Source organism: Arvicanthis niloticus, chromosome 14 (genome assembly GCF_011762505.2).
Source record: "Arvicanthis niloticus isolate mArvNil1 chromosome 14, mArvNil1.pat.X, whole genome shotgun sequence".
Lineage (NCBI taxonomy): Eukaryota > Metazoa > Chordata > Mammalia > Rodentia > Muridae > Arvicanthis > Arvicanthis niloticus.
The window spans coordinates 12296647-12316449 of NC_047671.1; the positions used below are offsets into that span (position 1 = coordinate 12296647).

At 47.8% G+C, this 19803-nt stretch overlaps 1 protein-coding gene across 3 annotated transcripts in view; it reads right to left on the reverse strand.

Annotated features, from left to right (window-relative positions):
* Loxhd1 (lipoxygenase homology PLAT domains 1) overlaps window positions 1-19803 on the reverse strand; it is a 152335-nt gene that overhangs the window by 30890 nt on the left and 101642 nt on the right. For 2 of the 3 annotated variants that reach the window (XM_034518241.2, XM_076912406.1), the window contains 9 exons: window positions 19384-19565; window positions 14159-14275; window positions 13038-13200; window positions 9079-9233; window positions 6562-6771; window positions 6321-6456; window positions 4324-4532; window positions 3359-3544; window positions 313-440 (listed from right to left, as the gene is read on the reverse strand). In XM_034518241.2, coding sequence (XP_034374132.1) covers window positions 313-440; window positions 3359-3544; window positions 4324-4532; window positions 6321-6456; window positions 6562-6771; window positions 9079-9233; window positions 13038-13200; window positions 14159-14275; window positions 19384-19565 — 1486 coding nt within the window. The remainder of the gene's footprint in view (window positions 1-312; window positions 441-3358; window positions 3545-4323; window positions 4533-6320; window positions 6457-6561; window positions 6772-9078; window positions 9234-13037; window positions 13201-14158; window positions 14276-19383; window positions 19566-19803) is intronic. The other variant, XM_034518240.2, reaches the window with a different exon arrangement.

Here is a 19803-nt window from a genome sequence, read left to right on the forward strand (position 1 = left end):
TTGAACTCAGAGATCTGCCTGCCTCTGCCCCCTGAGTACTGAGATTAAAGGCGTGCCCCATCATACTCAGCTGGTAAATTTTTTTTTAGAGAAGAAAACATTGCTATGGGCACTGGTACCTAAGGAAGGCTTCTTGGAGGGATATTTACTCTTGCTCTTGAACAAGAAAAGTGTTAGAAAAGAACAATAAATATAAGACAGACAGGAGCCCTTATTTAGTTCAGTGTGCGGAACAGAGACAATCTGGCTGAGAAGAGAGTTGGGTGGAGGTCACACATGAGCAGGGTATGGGTTCAGGCTCCCTCTGGGTACCTGGCCTTCTTCTTGTCCAGCTGCACCTCTTCTGTGCTCCCGTTGATGCCATAGAGGGTCATGAAGATATTGGAGTCAGTGCCTCCTCCGACTACATCACCAGTCCACACCGTCATTTCATAAAGCACCTGCCGTAAGAGGGGCGTGTTCCTGACCCTAGCCCCACCCACCAAACCACCCAATGCATCTGTGTCCCTAGGGGGAAGAGACATGCTCTCCGAGCTCCACTCTGAAGCTCTGAGCTGAATCTGGCACAGTTGACTGCACATGTCTGAGAAGGTGCACATGTCTGCCACAGTCATGCAGCCGGTGGGGCTTGGGCAGAGATATTGCATGTGATGGGAGCCTGTCACATGTGCCCACGTGAAGGTGAGACGGTGGACTCAGAAGCACCTAGAGCTCCATCTGAATCCAGGTCTGCCTTCTGCTAGCTTTTTACCTGGGACAAATGGTCCAGTCCTATCCTTGCTCCCTCTGTGGAGAGATGTGGAGATACTGCTTGTAGACTCATGAGATACCCAGGTGACTCACATAGAATTGCTGCTGGTGCTGGGCCTACCATGTATGTGGCAGAGCTATAGGAGGATGAGGTATGGTACCATGTGTATGACAGCCATGCAAGTACATAGTATGGCACCATTTGTGTGGTATGGTGCCAAGTATATGGTATGGCACTGTGTGCATGGTAAGGTCATACATGTGAGGATGCTACAGTGGTTCTGACTGTCCCCAACTTTCTGCCATAGTTAGCTCACCCCTGATGCCTGTGAGCATGGAATGTCATGGCAGGGAGGGGTTGAGGGGGTTGAGAGTTCTGCCCCAAGCCACGTATAAAGTAGGCAATTAATTACCTGTTCATCCAGTTTCTACTTTAGATTTGTATTGTGTTTGTAGAGGACCAGATTCCCTTTACTTGCAAGTTCTGAAGGGAGGTCAGAGCTTCCCCTCCCTGAGTCTCTGAGTTGAGGCCCTTTGGAGGTTCTTCTTAAGAAGTGGCCTTGTGTGGAGGGGTCACCTATGTACAGCATCCTAGGGTCCTGGGTTTTTACTCATCCCATCCTAACAGATACCCACAGACCAACTAGTAGCTCTGAGAGTTGTGGTGATGTCGAGAAATGGCAAACCTGCCACATTTCGTCTCACTCGAGCAACTGCCCAATCCTCATGGTCTTCAGAAAGCTTCGGACCATGAACTGTGTGTGCTATGTTGTGATTGTGGTCATGCCCTGGTCACTGTTCTGGACAGGAGCTTTTGTGTTATTCCTGGACTCTTCTCCCAGGCAGGACAGGGTTAGGAGTGGCCTATGAGAGCTTGGCTCACAGCAGAACTCAGAGCTCAGGACACCATTGTGGAGACTGACCGGGTAGGACTGGGGGACTTCCTGGCAACAGGTAGAAACCTGTCCTTTTCTTGCTCTTTATTCATACAGGCACAAAAAATAGAAAGGTCAAAGTGAGGTTGCTGGTCACCTAGAGCTTCTGAGGACAGACCCTGCTAGCCCCTCCATGTCCCTCATTCCTTCTATATACAGACACAGGTCCTTTTACATAATTAGCGTGCTTCCAAGTGAGAGATGGAAGCAGGATTTCTGTCACTCTGGTTGATATCCTGGAGAGACACCAGTCCAAAGGGCCCTGCAGTTTGTATAGTGGCTAGCCTGTGCTCTTTGCTCTGTGAATAACCTGATATAGACCTGCATTTTCCCAGATGGAGCTGGGAGGAGCTGCGGCTGCACAGGGTGTGGTGTGCATCAGGGAATGACTCAAAGACTCACAGCGGCTGGGAAGTGGGTCAGGACAGAAGCCCAGGATAAGCAGTAGGCTCACCCACACTATCCATTTGGCCACAGAGGGAGAAGTCTGTGCTGCAGAATGTCCTGCTCTGGACTCCCCTGCTGGGGAGGGGCAGGCTCATTCACAATTTCCTGTGGACGATCTTGCAGTGCAGAGTACAGCCCCTCTTGCAAATCTCATCACAGGACAGGCAGGGCTGCTTGGCCCTGACTTGGGAGGTGGCCTGACCAAACAGAGCTGGGCTGTTGTTAGCTTCACAGCTCATGAAGGAGAAAGAAACACACAGGGTCAGGTGACCAGGATGCCTCTGGATCACCAACTAGATGCTTGTCTTTGGATGAGCTGCCTCCTGCCTCCTGACTCCTGACTGACACTGAACTGACCTTTGAGATTATACAATTTATCCCAGTTCATGTGACCCATTAGACATTAAGCAAAGTTCCTACCTTCTTGTTTTTTCTAGATACAAAGGGTCTCATGTGATCAGCACTGTTATACTGTGAGATTCAGAGGCTCTCATATCTGGTGTCCTTTGTCCTGTTGCTATGCTGTAGGTGTAGAGAGCATGCACATCTGGGCAGAGCAATGATGGTGCACACCTCAGCAAAGCAATAATAGTGCACATCTGGGGAGAACAATGATGGTGCACATCTGGGCAGAGCAATAATGGTGCACATCTGGGGAGAACAATGATGGTGCACATCTGGGGAGAACAATGATGGTGCACATCTGGGGAGAACAATGATGGTGCACATCTGGGGAGAACAATGATGGTGCACATCTGGGGAGAGCAATGATGTTACACATCTGGGGAGAGCAATGATGGTGCACATCTGGGGAGAGCAATGATGGTGCACATCTGGGGAGAGCAATGATGTTACACATCTGGGGAGAACAATGATGTTACACATCTGGGGAGAGCAATGATGGTGCACATCTGGGCAGAGTTGATACTACCCAAAGCTCTTTAGAGACGGTGAGTGATCTCATTACTTTTGGCCAAGATTGAGCACAGAACACACAATGAAGAGAAATGTTATTTGCACATGGTGTAGGAGAAGATTAAGGCCCAGAGAAACCAGGAGACTTCCCCAGTGTCACACAGCATTCGACCAAAAGAGAACAGTCTCCTAGTTTGAGATAAGTAAGTCCAACCATCTTTCTAGGCTAGTTTCTGTCAGTATCTGGTGATGACTCCCCTATCCCCCCCTTCATCTTCCCTGTGTCTTCCACTTGCAGGGCGTACATGTACCTTCTTCCCAATGTTCACAACCATGGCGTCCAGGAGGTCAAAGACACGGGAGGTGACACCATCGCCTCGGTCCTTGGCAAGCCAGCAGTTGCAACGTAATGTGTACTTGGTACCCTGGGTGGGCACTGCCAGGCACAGTTCCTCTACCAGCCAGCAGCTCTCGGGGGAGGCTCCATCATGGCCCAGCTGTGAGGCACATCATTGCTGTGAGGATCTTGGCAGAGCTGAGAAAAAAGCCTTCCCTGCCCAGTGTCCTCTCCTTGCCTTGCATTCTCACCCCCCAGCATTTCCTCCCAATATGCTGGACATTTGCCGGCCAGAGGACCTTCCTCAGAGGGGAGATCTCACAGAATTAATCAAAACATGACCGTGATGATTCTGACCTCATCAGGTGAGCTCTTTTTAAAGAGCTGTGGGTTTTAGGGATGGAAAAGGACAGAGACATTCGAAGCAAGAGAGCGTGTCTCCTTCTGGCCTGATTGAAGGACTTGGACAGGTTCTGGTGAGTGCCATAGGTAGGGACTGACAGGAGCTGAAGGCCTCACTCCTATAACCACAAGAGACTGGGTTTGTCCAACAGCTAGTAGGCTTGGAGGAGGACAGAGGCTCAAGAAAATATCACAGGCCTTGTCATACTTTGCGTTCAACTCAGGAGGCCTTGAGAAGTCCCAGCCAGACTCCTGACCCAGAACAGCAGATGTACCTGAGTTGTTTTCAGTTACTAATTTGGTGGTAACTTGTTACACAACAATGAGAAAATGGGTACACAGGGTATCCATCTCTACCGAATGGGCAGAAATGGGAAACCTGAGGTAACCCCTCCCACTGATGGTAGAGACTGGAGATTCGCCTCTAACTCGGAGAGGGTCCAGGTCATTGGTCTGTCTGTCCACAGTTCTCCACCCCTATGTGTTGACCATTTTTTCCCAGGAAGAGTCAGCATCATGGGGAACCAGGGTCAGCACCTCTATTTTCTTGATGATGCCCACATCCAAGCCACCAACATAGAACTCCTCCACAGAACCACAGCTGAAGCCTCGCTTCCCCTGGGGATAGTCTAGCCAGATGCGGTTGGTACGTTCATCATCTTCCCCAATGAGCAAGACAAAGGCGCGGCTATCAGTGGCTGCCTCCTTGTGTTTCCCAGTGGTCACTGACACATAGTAAGGAATCACTGCAAGAGATTATGGGGGTTAACTTCACAACAGGCCAGCTGGGTAAAGGTACTGGGCTTGGAAACTTGTAATGACCTCGGGAAGGCCTTCGAGGGTCCTCCCCTTCCTTGCTTCCTCAGAGACCAAGTGCAAAAATGCCGTCTAGATAGGCTGCAAGATCATGGTGGTGTGTGTCTGCTCTGCAGAGATGAGGTAGTTCGTAATGTCCAGTGGAAAATCAAAGGGCGTGTCCTTGTGTTTCTTGGAGTGTCAGGCTTCTTCAGTGTCAGCCTTGTTGGCCAGTTATCTTGAATTTATCTCTCCCAGACAAGGAAAAATAAGGACAACTTCCCACCAGGTCTGGCAGTTCCATGCCCAAAACACTAACCACTGTTGAGAAGGAAGGTCTGACAGAAAACAGAAACTGGGGACTACTAATCAAAGTGTATTGTACCTGTAACTCAGCAGGGGAAGTCCTAGAGGTATCTATTTCCAAACCAAACTAGATTAGTCTGTTCAGCAAACAAGCTTGTTCAGGTTACGTAGCTTAGACTCTAGATGCTCAATAAGAATTCATTTTCTTTCCTATTAGGGGTGGTCCTGATAGGTGAGCCAGTGATTGCTGGGTGGGATTCGGAGGTAATTGTTTTAAGGGTCTGACTCTCCTGGAAGGAGAGCCCCATTCATTCATTCTGCTTGAGATGCAGATGTGAAGCTTGGCACGTCAGCTCTCATCTTGGAAGGTTACCTCGGGTAGCCTCCAGGGTAGGAGCCTTTTATAAGGTTTCTAGAGGGAACAGGTTGTAGGAAGAATGTTCCCTGGGCACTCTGGAGCTGTTGAATTCACTCTAGATGGCCTTTGAATTTTTTATGCACTAGAAAAACAATGCTGAAATTGTTTAGTCCATGGTCTCCAGGTCACTGTCATTTGCAGTTAGAAATGAATAAGCCAAGAACCCCTCTCCTGGCCTGTCATCCCAGCTGACAGGAGTCATTGTCCTGCTGTCAAAGGCCTAGGTTAAGCCATCTGTATCTCTCTGAGAGTGATCCAGAGCAGCCTCTCCTGGCTGGAGTCACTGGCATGGTACTCTGTGCTAGCAGCTGTTTAACTCTCATGGCCTCCCCACAGGCGATCACAGGCCTTTGTTAAGGACAGCCACTTTGTGGGTCCTGTCATTTTTCACACACTGAAAAGGTAACATGTGGACAGAGTGTCAATCTCTGTGACCCCATAGGCCTTTGCCATGCTGTCCTGGAGGGTGACATTGCACTGGTCACACTCTTAAATCTAAGAAGATAGGACTTTTACATGAATATGGAACTACCTTATCTCAAAAATATGATTGGTGAAACAGAATTCTCAAGGACGCTGCTTCATGGTGGAAGACAACACAAAGGCCATGAGACTGACTTAGCCAAAGTTTAGTGTCAGAACCAGAAATGGATTGCAAGTCCCCAAATGAACAGCTTGGGATCTCTCTCCTGCACCGAGGAACATACTACATTAGACTTTGGGTGTCAGACACATGAGAGATTCCCACTGTTAGCCCTGCTTTCTGTTGGGTTGTCCCAGGTCTCCTGGCCAGAACTCATGTTCTGAGAGTCAGGGTGAGGGCAGAGTTGAGGACAATATCCTCCTGGTGGATTAAGGAGACCATCACCACAACTCAATCCATTGCTTCACCTGTAGGGGGCTCCTCTTTGCCTGCTTACTTCACAGTGGGGCTGTGCAACAGCCTGCCTAAGAATAGCTTAAAGCCATTTCCCTGTGCCTGTTCATTTTCTAAAGAGCTCCCTGCTCTGCTTACCAGGGCCATCCTGAACATAGTCAACCATGGGTCCTGTCACTGTGTCGATGTCCACGTCTGCCATCTTGGAACTCAGGGCGATCTCCCAGAAATCAGCCGGGCTGCTGCAGTTGCTACTGCGGTCTCCAGTGTACTCCTGCAAGGAAAAACACAGCCTGGGCAGCATATTCTGATCTCCCCTGAGTGTAAAGATGCCTACAAGCTATAGATGCATGGAGGTCCCAGTACCCCCTGCTGGTACCTTCTCGTAGAAAAGCCTCTCCAGCCGCCCATCCTCCTTCTTCAGGGAAAGCCAGCGACCACAGAGGAATAGAAACTCGTCCTCATTGGTGTCATTCCAGATCTCCACCTTCTCCACATACCAGTCGGCACACCATTTGGTGTTGTCATGGCGGAGCTTAATCTTGTAGATGACACCCAGGTCAGCAGCCTCAATGATGAAGGTGTCAGCCTAGAGGGTCCAAATATGAGGGCTTGGCAGGGGCCTCACTTTAAGCCCTTGATCCCTGTCTCCTAAATTTCTAGTTTGAATGGACATTTCCAGCTAGAGATGCCTTCTAGAACTGAATCCCAAAGATGAATATTTAGTGTCCAAGTTCAAGACTCGCTTCCTCACTGGCCTTGTTATATACCCCACTCATGTAGGACACTACTTATGTCCTCATTGGGTAACACTGCCTTTGCCTGGATCTCTCTTGGGATGAGTCTGTGGGTGTTTGGAAGAAAATGTCTCATGAACTGTGTGAAATATTTGAAGGCTATGTCCAGTGCAGACGAGGAATGTTGGCTCAGGTCTGTTAGCCAGAAGCTTCAGCCACTGAACTGATTAAAGTAAAAGTAAGCACAGCCTCCACTTGGCTGCCTCGGTGTTAAAGGAGGATCTTAACATGTGGAGCAGGCCAGCTCTCACAGAGGGAAATCAGAAGCCCTTTGGGGACAGCAGAGTGATTTGGGGACAACATTCTCTGTTACAGAGATGAGCCAGCCCCATCTCCATTTAAGCATCTTGGTGTAGAAAGATTTCCCTGCATCCCACTGAATGCCAAAGGTCAGATGAGAAACTTTAGACACTGCTGTGGCTTGTAGGTGAAAGGGAAGGACTATATCACAGCAGCACCGTGTGGTGCTTCTGTGGCACTTGAACCCAAGTACAAAGAAAACACCTGGAAAGGTGAAGAGGGTGTGGCTACCCTTTAAATGTGCTCAGTAGCCTGCTGGGGACATGGCAGGCAGGCTGTGTAGGGCGGGTCCTGAAAGTCTGCAAATAATCATGGCAGATGCAGGTGATATCCATGGTCTGCGTGTCCCTGGGGGGATTGAGATAAGGTAGTGTTCTATTAGCATTGGGTGGGCTGGTGGTACCCTCTGGGGCCAGGTTGGGTTCTATACAGAGGCAGATGAGGAAAGGCCGACAATGATGAAGGGTTCTTATGGGGAGACTCTCTCAGACCAGGCAACCGATTAGATGTAGACAGGCAGAGGGTGATGATGGTAAGAAAGGTGGCATTAAGAATGACTCCTGACTCCCCAGAGCAAGTGGCTAGAGAAACAGAAGCTTCCAAACCCTCAGTAATGGACTCAGGAATTCACAGTTAGTGACTAGGCTAGATGTGGCTTCAGCTCTTGTAGAGCAACAGAACAGAAGCTGAACACGGTGGCCCAGGACTGTGATTCCACAACTTGGGAACTGTTATGAGTTCCAGGTCAGCTCAAGTCACATAGTGAGTTCTGGGTCAACCTGGACAAGAGAGTGAGATGCTATCTCAAAAGGCCCCAACAAAACAAAACAAAACAAAACAAGACAAAACAAAACAACAAAAACCAAATGAACCAGCAAAACCTCCAAACAACAAAACTAAAAGAAATAAAGAAAACGTGATAGATCAGACTTTTTTTTAGAGTGGTGTGTGTGTGTGTGTGTGTGTGTGTTCTGAACTTAGAGAATAGATTGCATCATCTTATTTATATTTTTAATCATTTATTATCTGTAGTTTTGGAGCACCTATTATTTGCCAGGCTCTGGCATGGACAAACGTGTATCCATTAGCCACGTGAGACACACTACTATTAAATCAATGCATTCTCCAGATGTCAACAGTAGGCATCTATGGCAGGTGGGGGCAAGGGAGCTCTCCTGAGCTTTACCTAGGCCCAGCATGGCTAGCAAACTAGGCACAGTTGGGTATCTCAGGGTTCAATTCAGCTGGCTTTCACAGTCACTTGAAACTATTTTATGAGACACAGAGATATTAAGTAAGTTGCCAAAGATTACATAACCAATTAGTATTAGAACCAGTGTCTAAGCTCCCCGGTATTATTTATATTGAGGGCCTCAGCTCTGCACAACTTACTTCAGCCAATTTATATTTGCTTCCTCATCCTTGCGACAGGGAAACTAAATTCAGCAAAGTTGAATCATACAAGGAACTGAAGGCAGAGCCAGACGTCCAGGCTCCCAATCAAATCCTTTTCAGACTAGCCCCTGCCTCTTGTGACCTCCACATTCTTACCCGTGAACCACCCTCACTGAGCTGGCTTTCTGAAGAGACCATTCCCACAATCTAGAGCTCAGACCCACCTTCCACCCCACCCCACCCCATATGCAGGACCCAGAGAAGTAAATGGCTAGAGAAGGGGACACTCTGTGCTTACATAGGAAAAGCAATGTCAAAAGCCCACAGAAAGATGCACCTCACCCCACAGAATTCCAAGATACTCTAGGGACCAAAAGAGGTGGCGTTCAGTGTGTCTCTCCTACCGTTCCTTTCTCAAACTTGTTGGTGCGGTTCTCTGACTTGCCAAGGTACCGCTCCCCGGTGTCCCCGAGGTCTCCGTAGATGGTGATGTAGACCTTGGCATCTGTCCCTGCCCCAGGAACATTCCCTGTGAAGATCTGTACCGAGTACAGCACAACTGCCCATCAAGTTGGATGGACGGACAGACAGACAGACAGAAAGACAGATAGACAGAGGGAAAAAAGGGTGGAAGCTCATTAGCTCAAGGGAGCAGGGTTGGTCAGCATACAAAAGTCTGGTCCAGGCCCTGAAGCTGCTGCATTTTCCTTCTGCTGCTTGGCTATGCATGGTCACCTGCACCCTGTGTGGGGGCTTTGGTCAGATGTCACCCATCAGATCAGGACTCAGGAGATTCTCAGAGAATCAAAAGATGGGGGCTTTCAGAGTGACCCCTAACCCATTTCCCATTAAGTTAATCCAAGGAGATTGCCCTAAGTACGTCTTCGCTATGGCCACCAAGTCTTTATGCTTTGATACTGGCAATGCAAGGTCGTGCTATCTAGCTACACCAGTTCTAACTGGACTGAGCATGTGGTAGTAGTTTTCAAATAATAATCATCCTTCCTCATTTTGATTTATTCTTCAGCCCACTGGTACCACTCACGTTGCCCCAGTATTCCCAGGGAAACTCTTCCCCTCATAACCACAGAGACTAAGAACTTCTCCTTTGTTCCCATAGTGGCAGGGAAAGGGATGAATATCAGGGTGACTAGTATACAAAGATCCTGAGGAGCATGGAAATGAGTGTGGTCTTGGCTTTGCTCTGCTGCTGTAGCTTAGCAGGGAGGAATTAGTCGGCTGCCTCCCCAGCCACCAGCCCTGTGGACAAGCAAGTCCTCCGTGTGCTTCTACAGATGCTAGGAAGGCTTCTCTGTATCCCTTTGCCCTGGGAAATCCAAGAGAACAGGATGGGAAGGAAGCTTTCAGGGTGGTGCTTGGAAACTGGGAGGGTGGAGGGTTCCTGCAGTAGTGTTCCTTGTCACCCAGAGAAATGACGTAAGTGTTGGCACAGACCCAGAGCGCAATGGCACTGCATAGCAGGGGAACTAGGGTGGTGTGGTACCTAGCCTGGACTAAAGGCCATTCCTGTGAACCCAGGGGACTTACAAGACTTAGAAGGTGGTTCTCTTTCCTACAATGACCAAGAAGAGCTTTGCTTCCAATCCCTGTAAGTGGGCCCACAGACACGACTAACTCGGTGTAACAAATCAGTGTGCTGTAGGTAGCTTGTACCTGCAGTTAGGAGCATGTTCACAACCCCCTATGGTTCACTGGATTCTACAGCATCATGCTTCTGTCGTGTGTCCCTCATCTTCTACACAGCCCATGGCCAGTAAATCCTTCAGCATCACTTTGACCCTTCTGTTCTCATTTGTACAACCTGCCTTTGTCTTCCTCAGCCTGAGTCTGTATCTTCAACCCAGGTCTCTGTGATTCAAATTTCCAACTCCTGTCACCTAATGTCTATCTCCACTGGGACTAGAGCCCAGCATCACAAACTCACACATCTAAGTGGAACTTGGTCCTCTCTGTATCCTTTACCTTCTCCAAACACACCCTTACCCTCCCTGACGTCATAGCTCATTCTCCCTCGTTCTCCAAAGCTCCATGTTGCTTCATGAGACTTGATGGTTAGACAAGAATTGGGGGGCCAATCCATCCTGCTCAGCTCGGCGCAGAAGCACCCAGCATGTCATGGGCCTCAGTAACTGATAATGAAATTGTCTCTTTGTTGCTTAAAAGAGACAGCATCACCCAAGTCTGTCGGGCCAACACCAACGTGGGGTAACATTAGCAATCTTGTCACAGCTTAGACACAACAGTTGATGACTGTCCTCTCCCTGCCATCCCCCCCTCCACTTCTGGCAGCCTTCAAGCCTGTTCCGCATGTGAAATTATCACAGGTGGGTGGACCTGTTAGAAACGCCTCTTCTAGGCGCCCTTGTCTCAGACTGAGATGAATGATCTTCTAACACCCCCACTCCACCTCCTGCTGCTTTCTCTGGTCCTTTGGTAATTAAGAAAACCGATTCAGCTTCTCAATGCTGAGCAATACGGGGATGCAGGAACCAGCTATTTCTGGATCCTCCTCCCTCCTGTCCCACCCCGGCCACACAGCTTGTCAGGGAAGAGGTGTTTCCTTAGAAACCTCGGAGTGGGTTCTGTGGAGTACAGTTTATACAGAACATCCCAAGAGTAATGTTGAAAACAGCAGCCCGGGGGTGTCCATCTGTGGTCCAAATAGAAAAAAAGATACATTTCCCTGACTGAATAGCAAAAAAAAATTTGAAGAAAGGAATGTGGGTAGAGAGAGAGAGATGGCTCAGATGAAAGAAAAGCAGAGTCTGTCACTGTTTTACATAAAGAGGAAAACATATTCATCCCTTGTCTTTTGACTCTCATGAGCAGAAAGATCTGTGTCCCACCTCCACTGGCTTCATAAGAGAATCTTGAGTTTTATTGGTGTGTTAGTCAGGGTTTCTATTCCTGCACAAACATCATGACCAAGAAACAAGTTGGAGAGAAAGGGTTTATTCAGCTTACACTTCCACATTGCTGTTCATCACCCAAAGGAAGTCAGGACTGGAACTAAAGCAGGTCAGGAAGCAGGAGCTGATGCAGAGGCCATGGAGGGATGTTACTTACTAGCTTGCTTCCCCTGGTTTGCTCAGCTTGCTTTCTTATAGAACCCAGGACTACCAGCCCAGGGATGGTACCACCCATAGTGGGCCTTTGATCACTAATTGAGAAAATGCCCTACAGCTGGATCTCATGGAGGCATTTCCTCAACGGAAGCTCCTTTCTCTATGATAACTCCAGCCTGTGTCAAGTTGACGCACAAAACCAGCCAGTATAATTGGAAACCTGGATTTTACTCCAGTTTTCCCAAAGTTATAACACCATAAGTTTGGGTTGGTTTTCCAAATTCTCGGAGCATCTACAATCTGTGTAGCCTGCCTTGTTGGGAAGAACCATGGGCGTTTTTGTGTGTTATCAGTGGTAGAAACTTCTATAGGTTGACATTGATTACCGAATAGGGCTTACTGGGAGCTGACTGGCTAGTAAGTGCTATCCAAAGAAAGGACACATGTGTGCACATGTACACTCATGTGCCCACAGTGTAGTGAGAAGAGAAAGCTAGGGAGTAAAACTTTAATGCCAGTAGGCACAGAAAGGACCTACATCAAGCAGACTATTTAAGGAGATAGGAAGATAACCAGAGGACGATGATGTCACTCAGACCAAAGGCAGGAAGAAGCAGAAGTGGGTGGTCAGGATGATTCAAGTCCTGCGGAGAAATAACAGCCATGGAGGACAGTAACTAGAGGATGCAGAAACAAAACCCGGCAACCGTGGAAAAACCCAGAACCTGGACCTAACCCCCACAGATAGACCTTGCCAGGAGATTTCTACCTTGTTTTCTTTCTTAAAAACAAGTCCTTTATAGGACAGGGTTTTAACCAGGTGCTCACACGTTAGGTAAATACTCTCCCATTGTGCTATGCTCCAGCCTAGACTGTCCAGCATGAACAGAGGGCCGTACCACACCAACTGGTGGCCAAATGAACTAAGCAACAGAAAGCCAGGAGTAGCATAATCCAGGCAGTGGGTGACCTGTTGGGATGTATCATGCTGTAGACATAAAAAGGATTAAGTATAAAGCTTGTAGCAAAATAGGCCAGAATCTGAAGACTGGCCTGCCATCTTCCAGATGTGTGAATTTGGCAAGTTATGTAACTTCTGTGAGCCTCAGTTGCCCAGTGATAGCATAGACTGTCCTCCTATGTGAAGAGGTTACACCTGGCAGGGTCGGGCACTCTGTGAGGAGGACTGTGGTCCTGGAATTTCCTGTGCAGCAAAGGCCATGCCTCCCCACCCCCACCCCCTAACCCCCGTCCCCTACTCCAACACACACACTTACTGTCCAGAGGCTCCTCCACTTCCTTGTAGACCTGTCTTAAGGATCCATCTTTCATGTACTTCTCAGTGAAGATGTCATAAGGGACCAGTTCTCGGATGGTCTTCTTGTCATCCTCAGAGGTGGCAAGCCATCTATCACAGGGGAAAGTCAAGGTTTCTGTACCCTGGGGCAAAGAGGAAGGAGGACAGTTGGTCTGTAAGGAGGGGACTGCTCAGACCAGTGATTCCCCGGTGTGATGAGCTCATGGGAGCCAAAGACAAAGAAGGTGCTGCCTCCCAGGGACACAGGGACACTTTCTAGCTTGATGTCAGAAGATCTAGCCTTAGAGATTCACACAACCACAGGAGGGGGAGTTAGTTAGCTTCATGAAGGCTACACTTCCTGGGTCACATTTAAAAATCAATATATGGACCCTATCCCTGTACTTGGGGGCCAGTGGGTAAGGAGGGGTCTCTGAGTTTTTAAATCCATCTTGTTGGTAACAGCTCACTGTCTCTTAACTGAGGAGGTTTATATTTTCCTAGTGTTTTCCAAATTGTTCAGGTTAAATTTTCCTCTGGAGTTGACTCTTGCCAAGGACATGCTGGTCCTGTTGCTTTGAGGCAGACACATAGACCAGAGTAGATTGCCTTGACCAGTGGTTCCTTGGCAAGAGTCAACTCCAGAGGAAAATTTAACCTGAACAATTTGGAAAACACTAGGAACCACTGGTCAAGGCAATCTACTCTGGTCTATGTGTCTGCCTCAAAGCAACAGGACCAGTGGTTCTCAACCTTCCTAATGCTGTGACCCTTTAATACAGTTCCTCATGTCGTAGTGACATCTCAACCATAAAATTATTTCTGTTGTTACTTCATAACTGTAATCTTGCAGCTGTTATAAATCATAATGGAAAGATCTGATTGATAGGATATCTGATATGTAACCCCCCCCCCCATGAGATGGTCGACCCACCCCAAAGGAGTCACAGGTTGAGAACCATTGGTTAGACTCCTTCCATGGATTGCTGGAAGATTCTGAGTTGGCCTGGGCTAGTTAACACGCCCTGGAGGCAAGCTGGTGTGCTGTGAACTAAATCTGGGAAAAGAAGAAGCACAGGGAAAGACCCATCTCCAACTTACATCTTTCTCAGGGAGGAGCCTGCGGATGTCCACGTGGGAGCAGTGCCACCCGGGGTTTATGCCTGTGTTGTCATGGCCAATCCGAATTTTTTCTATAATCTCACCCACGTCTTCTAACTTGAGAGGAAAGAAGGCACCACACATTAGTAGAAAGCCTTCGGCCACCTTGTACTCCTTAGGGCATCCATATTCAGATCCCTCTGAACTTCTTGGTGTTATTTGCTCTCTACCCATCTCTACTGAGCAGTCAGGCCAGGTGATGGCTCTGTGAAAAGTCAGATACCCCTGAAAGACCCGAGTGCCCGAATCAGAGCCAACTATGCCCAGACTGAGGGAAGGAAGCATTAGCATGTCGTGTGCAGAGGAGAGGCTTGGTTATGGTGTCTGTTCACAGCAGTAAAACCCAAACTAGGACAGTAGTTAGTACCAGGGACTGGGGTATTGCTGTGATAGGCCTGACCATGCTTTTGTTTAGAAGAATGTGGATTTTGGAACTTTGGATTTGGAAAGCAGTGAAATGCTTTAAGAGGGGCTTAATGGGCCATCCTAGTAGGAATATGGAAGACTTTGTTGCTGAGAGTGATTTGAACTGTGCAGACGTGAACTGTGCAGACGTGAACTGTGCAGACTTGGCCTAAAAGGCTTAAGTGGAGAATTTCAGCATGTGGCCTAGAGACTGTTTTGTAGTATTTTGAAGAATGTGGCACTTTCTGCCCTTGTCTAAAGAGTCTACCTGAGGCTAAGGTAAAGAGATTTATATTAATTACAAAGGAAGTCTCAAAAAAGCTCACCAGAGACTTTGTTTTCTGGTCTCATGCAGAGCATTTTGAACAATCATAGCAAGCTTAGAAAGGAAAAATATAAAATACATGGTTCTAGTATTAAAGGGGCACCAGGAAGGGAAGTAGAGCTGAATCCTATGTTCTAGGAGATAACAGATTAAGAGAATGTGACTTTGGGGCAAGATCTCACCCAGCTAAGTTTGGATTCAGGAATGGTGGTACACACCTTTAATCCCAGGAGGTCTCTGAGTTCAAGGTCAAACTACAGAGCAAGTTCTAGGACAGCCACCTTAGGCAGCAAGGGAATTGGAAAACAGAAAGCTGGTAAGATAATAAAGGAGGATTATGTTCCAGCCACAGGAAGGAGAAGAACGTGGCAGCTTTAGAGTCCAGAATATAAGGGACTACTGGGACAATTGATGCTGGTTAGCTGGAGCTAAGAAATTAGTGGTGATTAAGAAGAAACCAGCATCACTGAGGTGAAATCTTCTGGAAAGTGTTTTCTTAGAGCACAAAAAAAGCTGTGTTCCAGAGATAGACACTGCTGAACCTTGCACTGCAGCTGCACTTGGTAATGTGTAAGAGGCACACAGGTTTTGAAGGTGTGAAGGCATCATGAAGAACAGCTGAGGCTTGGCACCGTGAGAGGCCATGGAAGGCCACTGGTGAAGGTGCAGCCTCAGTTCCAGTTGATGGCCCAGGACTGAAGGTCATGCAAAGGAGTTGAGGCTTGGCACCATGAAGAGAGCCTGTGAGAGGCTATTGATGAAGCCTTGTTGCAGTGTAAGACCCCAGTGTATTGGAAATGCCAATATCATGGGATGATCATCAAGAACAGCAGTGGCACTAGGCAAGAATTGCCTCTTTCCATCTACAGACAAATTACTGTCCAGAAAAGGACACACTTACACAATAGTCGACTGATTATATCTGCCTAGACAGAGTAATCAGCCCTTAATAATTCTGCATCACTAAGGTCTGTCATATGATTCTGGGCCAGAAGGCTGAAGATTTGATGCTCCAACGTTCGGTTCAGTAGTATAGGGGCTTTCCAGGTGTTCAGCAGTCTCTATAAATTGGCTAAGTTTTAGAAGCTATGCTTAGTGCTTCCCATAACTTCAGTTAACTCAGTCATTCTGGATTTCTGACAGGGTTGAAGACCTATAGTTTCATAGCCAATCCTGGCTATTTACTTTGAGAGAAAAGATCTGAGTGGATGGTTTTCAGCTGACATTCATTCTAAAGCCAAGAAAAAAAAGTCAGGTTCAAAACTAAGTGCTTTAGTTAGGACAGATGACAGAGGTTCTGGTTAGTCAACAAAATGATGGACTGGGTATTAGGACTATCTTGTACCTCACTGGTACAATTAGGAATAACTATGCTCTAATTGGATTTTGAGAGAAAAGTTTTATTTTAACAGGAAGGGTGAAGCTAGGTGATGAGAGAGAGAAGGGGGGGGCATGTAGGCAGATGTTCACTTGTCTCCACCAGTCAAAGATAGTTTATATATCTAGGTTGGGTATTGGATTACACTTCTGATTGAGCATTACCAAACTTATAAAGCCTTTGATTAACATTTTAAAAAATGTATAAAAGCAAAAAGGAAAAGGGGGCATGGGATAGGGGTTTTCTAGGGAGGGGAAATGGGGAAAGGGGATGGCATCTGAAATGTAAATAAAATATAAAAAATAAATAAATAAATAAATAAATAAATAAATAAAAAGAATAGCAGTGGCAGAGGAATGGATCAACCTGAGTTTAGATTGTTACAGAGGGCAGACCTGGAGAAGTGACTCCAGCCCTTTGTAGGAGCCCAGAAGATCATGTGTGGATCCCAGACATTGAAACAAGAAGCTGTAACATTGAAGTTGCCTTGGAGACCCCAAGAATTTTGAGATGCCAGAGCTGTGGGCCATCTGCTGAGGAAAGCTGCTAACAGAGAGTGGAACCAGCCCAGGAGAAAAAAAAAGTTTGTTGCAGTCAACAAAGATAAAAAAGGAGTTGGAGATCTGAAGACTACTTTGACATCAGATATGGAAATGCAGAGTTTGATGTTTGCCCAGCTGGTTTTCTGTCTTGCTTTGGGGATTACAGTTAAATGATTGGATGAATCTCAGATGAGACTTTGATCTTTTGGACTCTCAACATTGTTGAGACTGCTGTAGACTATGGGGACTTTGGAAATTCGATTAAATGTATTTTTTTATTATGCTATGGGTAGGTATGGCCCTTATAGACTTATGTGTTTGCACAAGCCTATGGAGGCCAGGGAGTGGAATGTGATGGTTTGTATATGCTTGGCCTAGGGAGTGGTACTGTTAGGAGGTGTGGTCTTATTAGAGTAGGTGGGTCGATGTGGGCATGGGCTTTAACACCCTCATCCTAGCATCCTCATCCTGCCTAGAAGCCAGTCTTCCGCTAGCTGCCTTCAGAACAAGAGGTAGAACTCTCAGCTCCTCCAGACCCTTGTATGACTGACTGGATGCTGCCATGCTCCTACCTTGATAATAATGGACTGAACCTCTGAACCTGTAAGCCAGCCCCAATTAAATGTTGTCCTTATAAGAGTTGCCTTGGTCATGGTTTCTGTTCATAGCAATGGATACCCTAACTAAGACACTGAGTAGTGTTTCAAACCATTCTTGTTCTGGGTGCCTATATGTGAGATGGGATTGTGACAATGCCACCATCTTGGAACTGTCACATGGAGTCAATAACTTGGTCCTTACTGAGTGCTTACAACAGGGCTGATATTTCAGACAAGCTTAGGAGTCCGACCTGTCAATGTTCTTCTCCCAGCCTACCACAGAGAGGAGGAGTAGTTTGCTAATAGATATGAGTGAGCCTGGAACAGAGTGAGGACGGGAAGGTGAGCCACTGACTGAGTGACAGACTGAGGATCCACCAGAGAAGAGTAGAGAGGAAGAAGATGCAGGCAGGAGAGGCAAGCTAGGAGATGAAGCCTTTTCATTTGTCCAAGCTTCCTCACTCCCTGAAGAACCAGACAGTTGACAAAGTACGAACAGCAAAATAACTGGCAAACTATAGCTGTCTACTACTAATGGGAACCTCACTGAGGATGTCCCCAGAGGTCCTGTTGAGGTGTAACCTGGGCACTAATTATGTCATTCTCTGCGATACACCCACCATATTATCTTGTGTGGAGAGATGTTAGCCTGTGTAGATGACTGGATCGGCCCTGATTTTTTTTCCCATGGTGGACCTCCCACCAAAGCTGCCTGCTCCCAGAGGGATTGGGGAGGGAGCTAAATTCTCGGAGCAGCAGCTGGCTAAGGGTAAGAACAAGCGAGACACTTTGTTTCCCACTGGGATACAAGGGTGTGTTACTACTGGTTCCCATTACCCAGAGAGTTGAGGCTTCCAAGGTTCCTGGCTCCTCTTCCAGGGTGGCTTCATCCCTACCCTCTTCCTAAGCTCCGCCATGCTCACCCTGTGCCCTCAAGCTCCATGTTGTGTCTGTTTCTACTCCTGGCCCATTGGGCATGCTGTCACCTCCCCTCCTTGTCCTGAGAGCGTCCACTTCCATGCTTTAAGCCATCTCCTTCAGGACCTTTTCCTTCTCTGAACATCAATGTCCAGTTCAATCCACTTGAGAGTCTACCACAGAGTATAAGCGCATGCATATCAGAGCCCATAGGTTTGATTCTGGTTCCCCTGCATGTTAGCTGCGTGGTTTGGGGAAGGTCACTAAAGTTTACTCAACTCCCTCCTCTTTACCCAGGGCCAGTACAGCACAGAACTGTTATAAGGGTCCAGTGAGCATAGATAAATCCCATATGTTAGGGCCTCTAAGCCATAGGGCCAGTGGTGGTGACAAGCCCTAGATTTCCTATCTTGTGTGGAGGACTGGGCTCCCCGGCTGTACGACAAGCTCCTTGCAGGCAGAGTCTGGGCTCTTTTGCTGTGTCTCCTGACCAAGCTATCTCCTAGAAGAGGCATGCACAGGCACAATGAATTGCATACAGGCATGTGGGAATTCCAAGGTGCTGGAGCCCAAATCCCCGGTAAACATCAGATGACAGAACCCCTTGCCCAGACCTGACGGGAGCTGTGACATATAGCAGTTGTGTCCAACTGGCTGTAGCTTGAAAGCCAAGCAGGAGACACAGCCCCACACAACCCCCTGTGAGAGATTTACACCATCCAGCACCCCAGCTCCTACCTGCCTGGAGGCTGGGCTGCACCCATGAGAGAAGCAGGAAGATATCCTATTGGTATGTCAGCCTCTCTAGGTTCTGGTCATCACCTTTAATCCTGACAACTTGTCTAGAAAGGCCTGGCTAGCTTGACCATCCTGTCTGGCTGGACATATGGAGGTCGAGAGAGACTGAACAAGCTGCCCATCTCCCATTCACTGTGGCCCATCTAGATGAGGGGCTACTCTTGTCCCGCCCCTCTGTGGCAGTGCAAGGAGCCAGGTACCTCCACAATAAAGCGGGAGGCCGACTTCCTCTCGAAGAACAGCTTCTGTTCCCTCTTGTTGGTACACAGGAACTTCTGCCGGGTGCACACGGCATCACAGCCGTAGATGACTATGAAGATATTGGCATCCGTCCCAGCAGCGAAGACATCACTGGTGTAGAGGGTGATCTCATAAGGGACAACTGAGAGGGATGGCAGAGGGCAAGGCCAGGGTGGCAGGAAGAAAACAGAAAATATCGTAGCTGAGAGCGAGTTCTTTACAGCCTTGGTGGCCTTTTATGGGGAGCTTCTCATGCCTAGTACCCAGAGACAGCCCCAGATGCTCCAGTGGATTTACTATGGCAGACTGGCTGAAGATACAGGTTATGGAATTTGTAAAGCTCAAGATCAAATCTAGGACCTGACTTGATGATTGGTGTG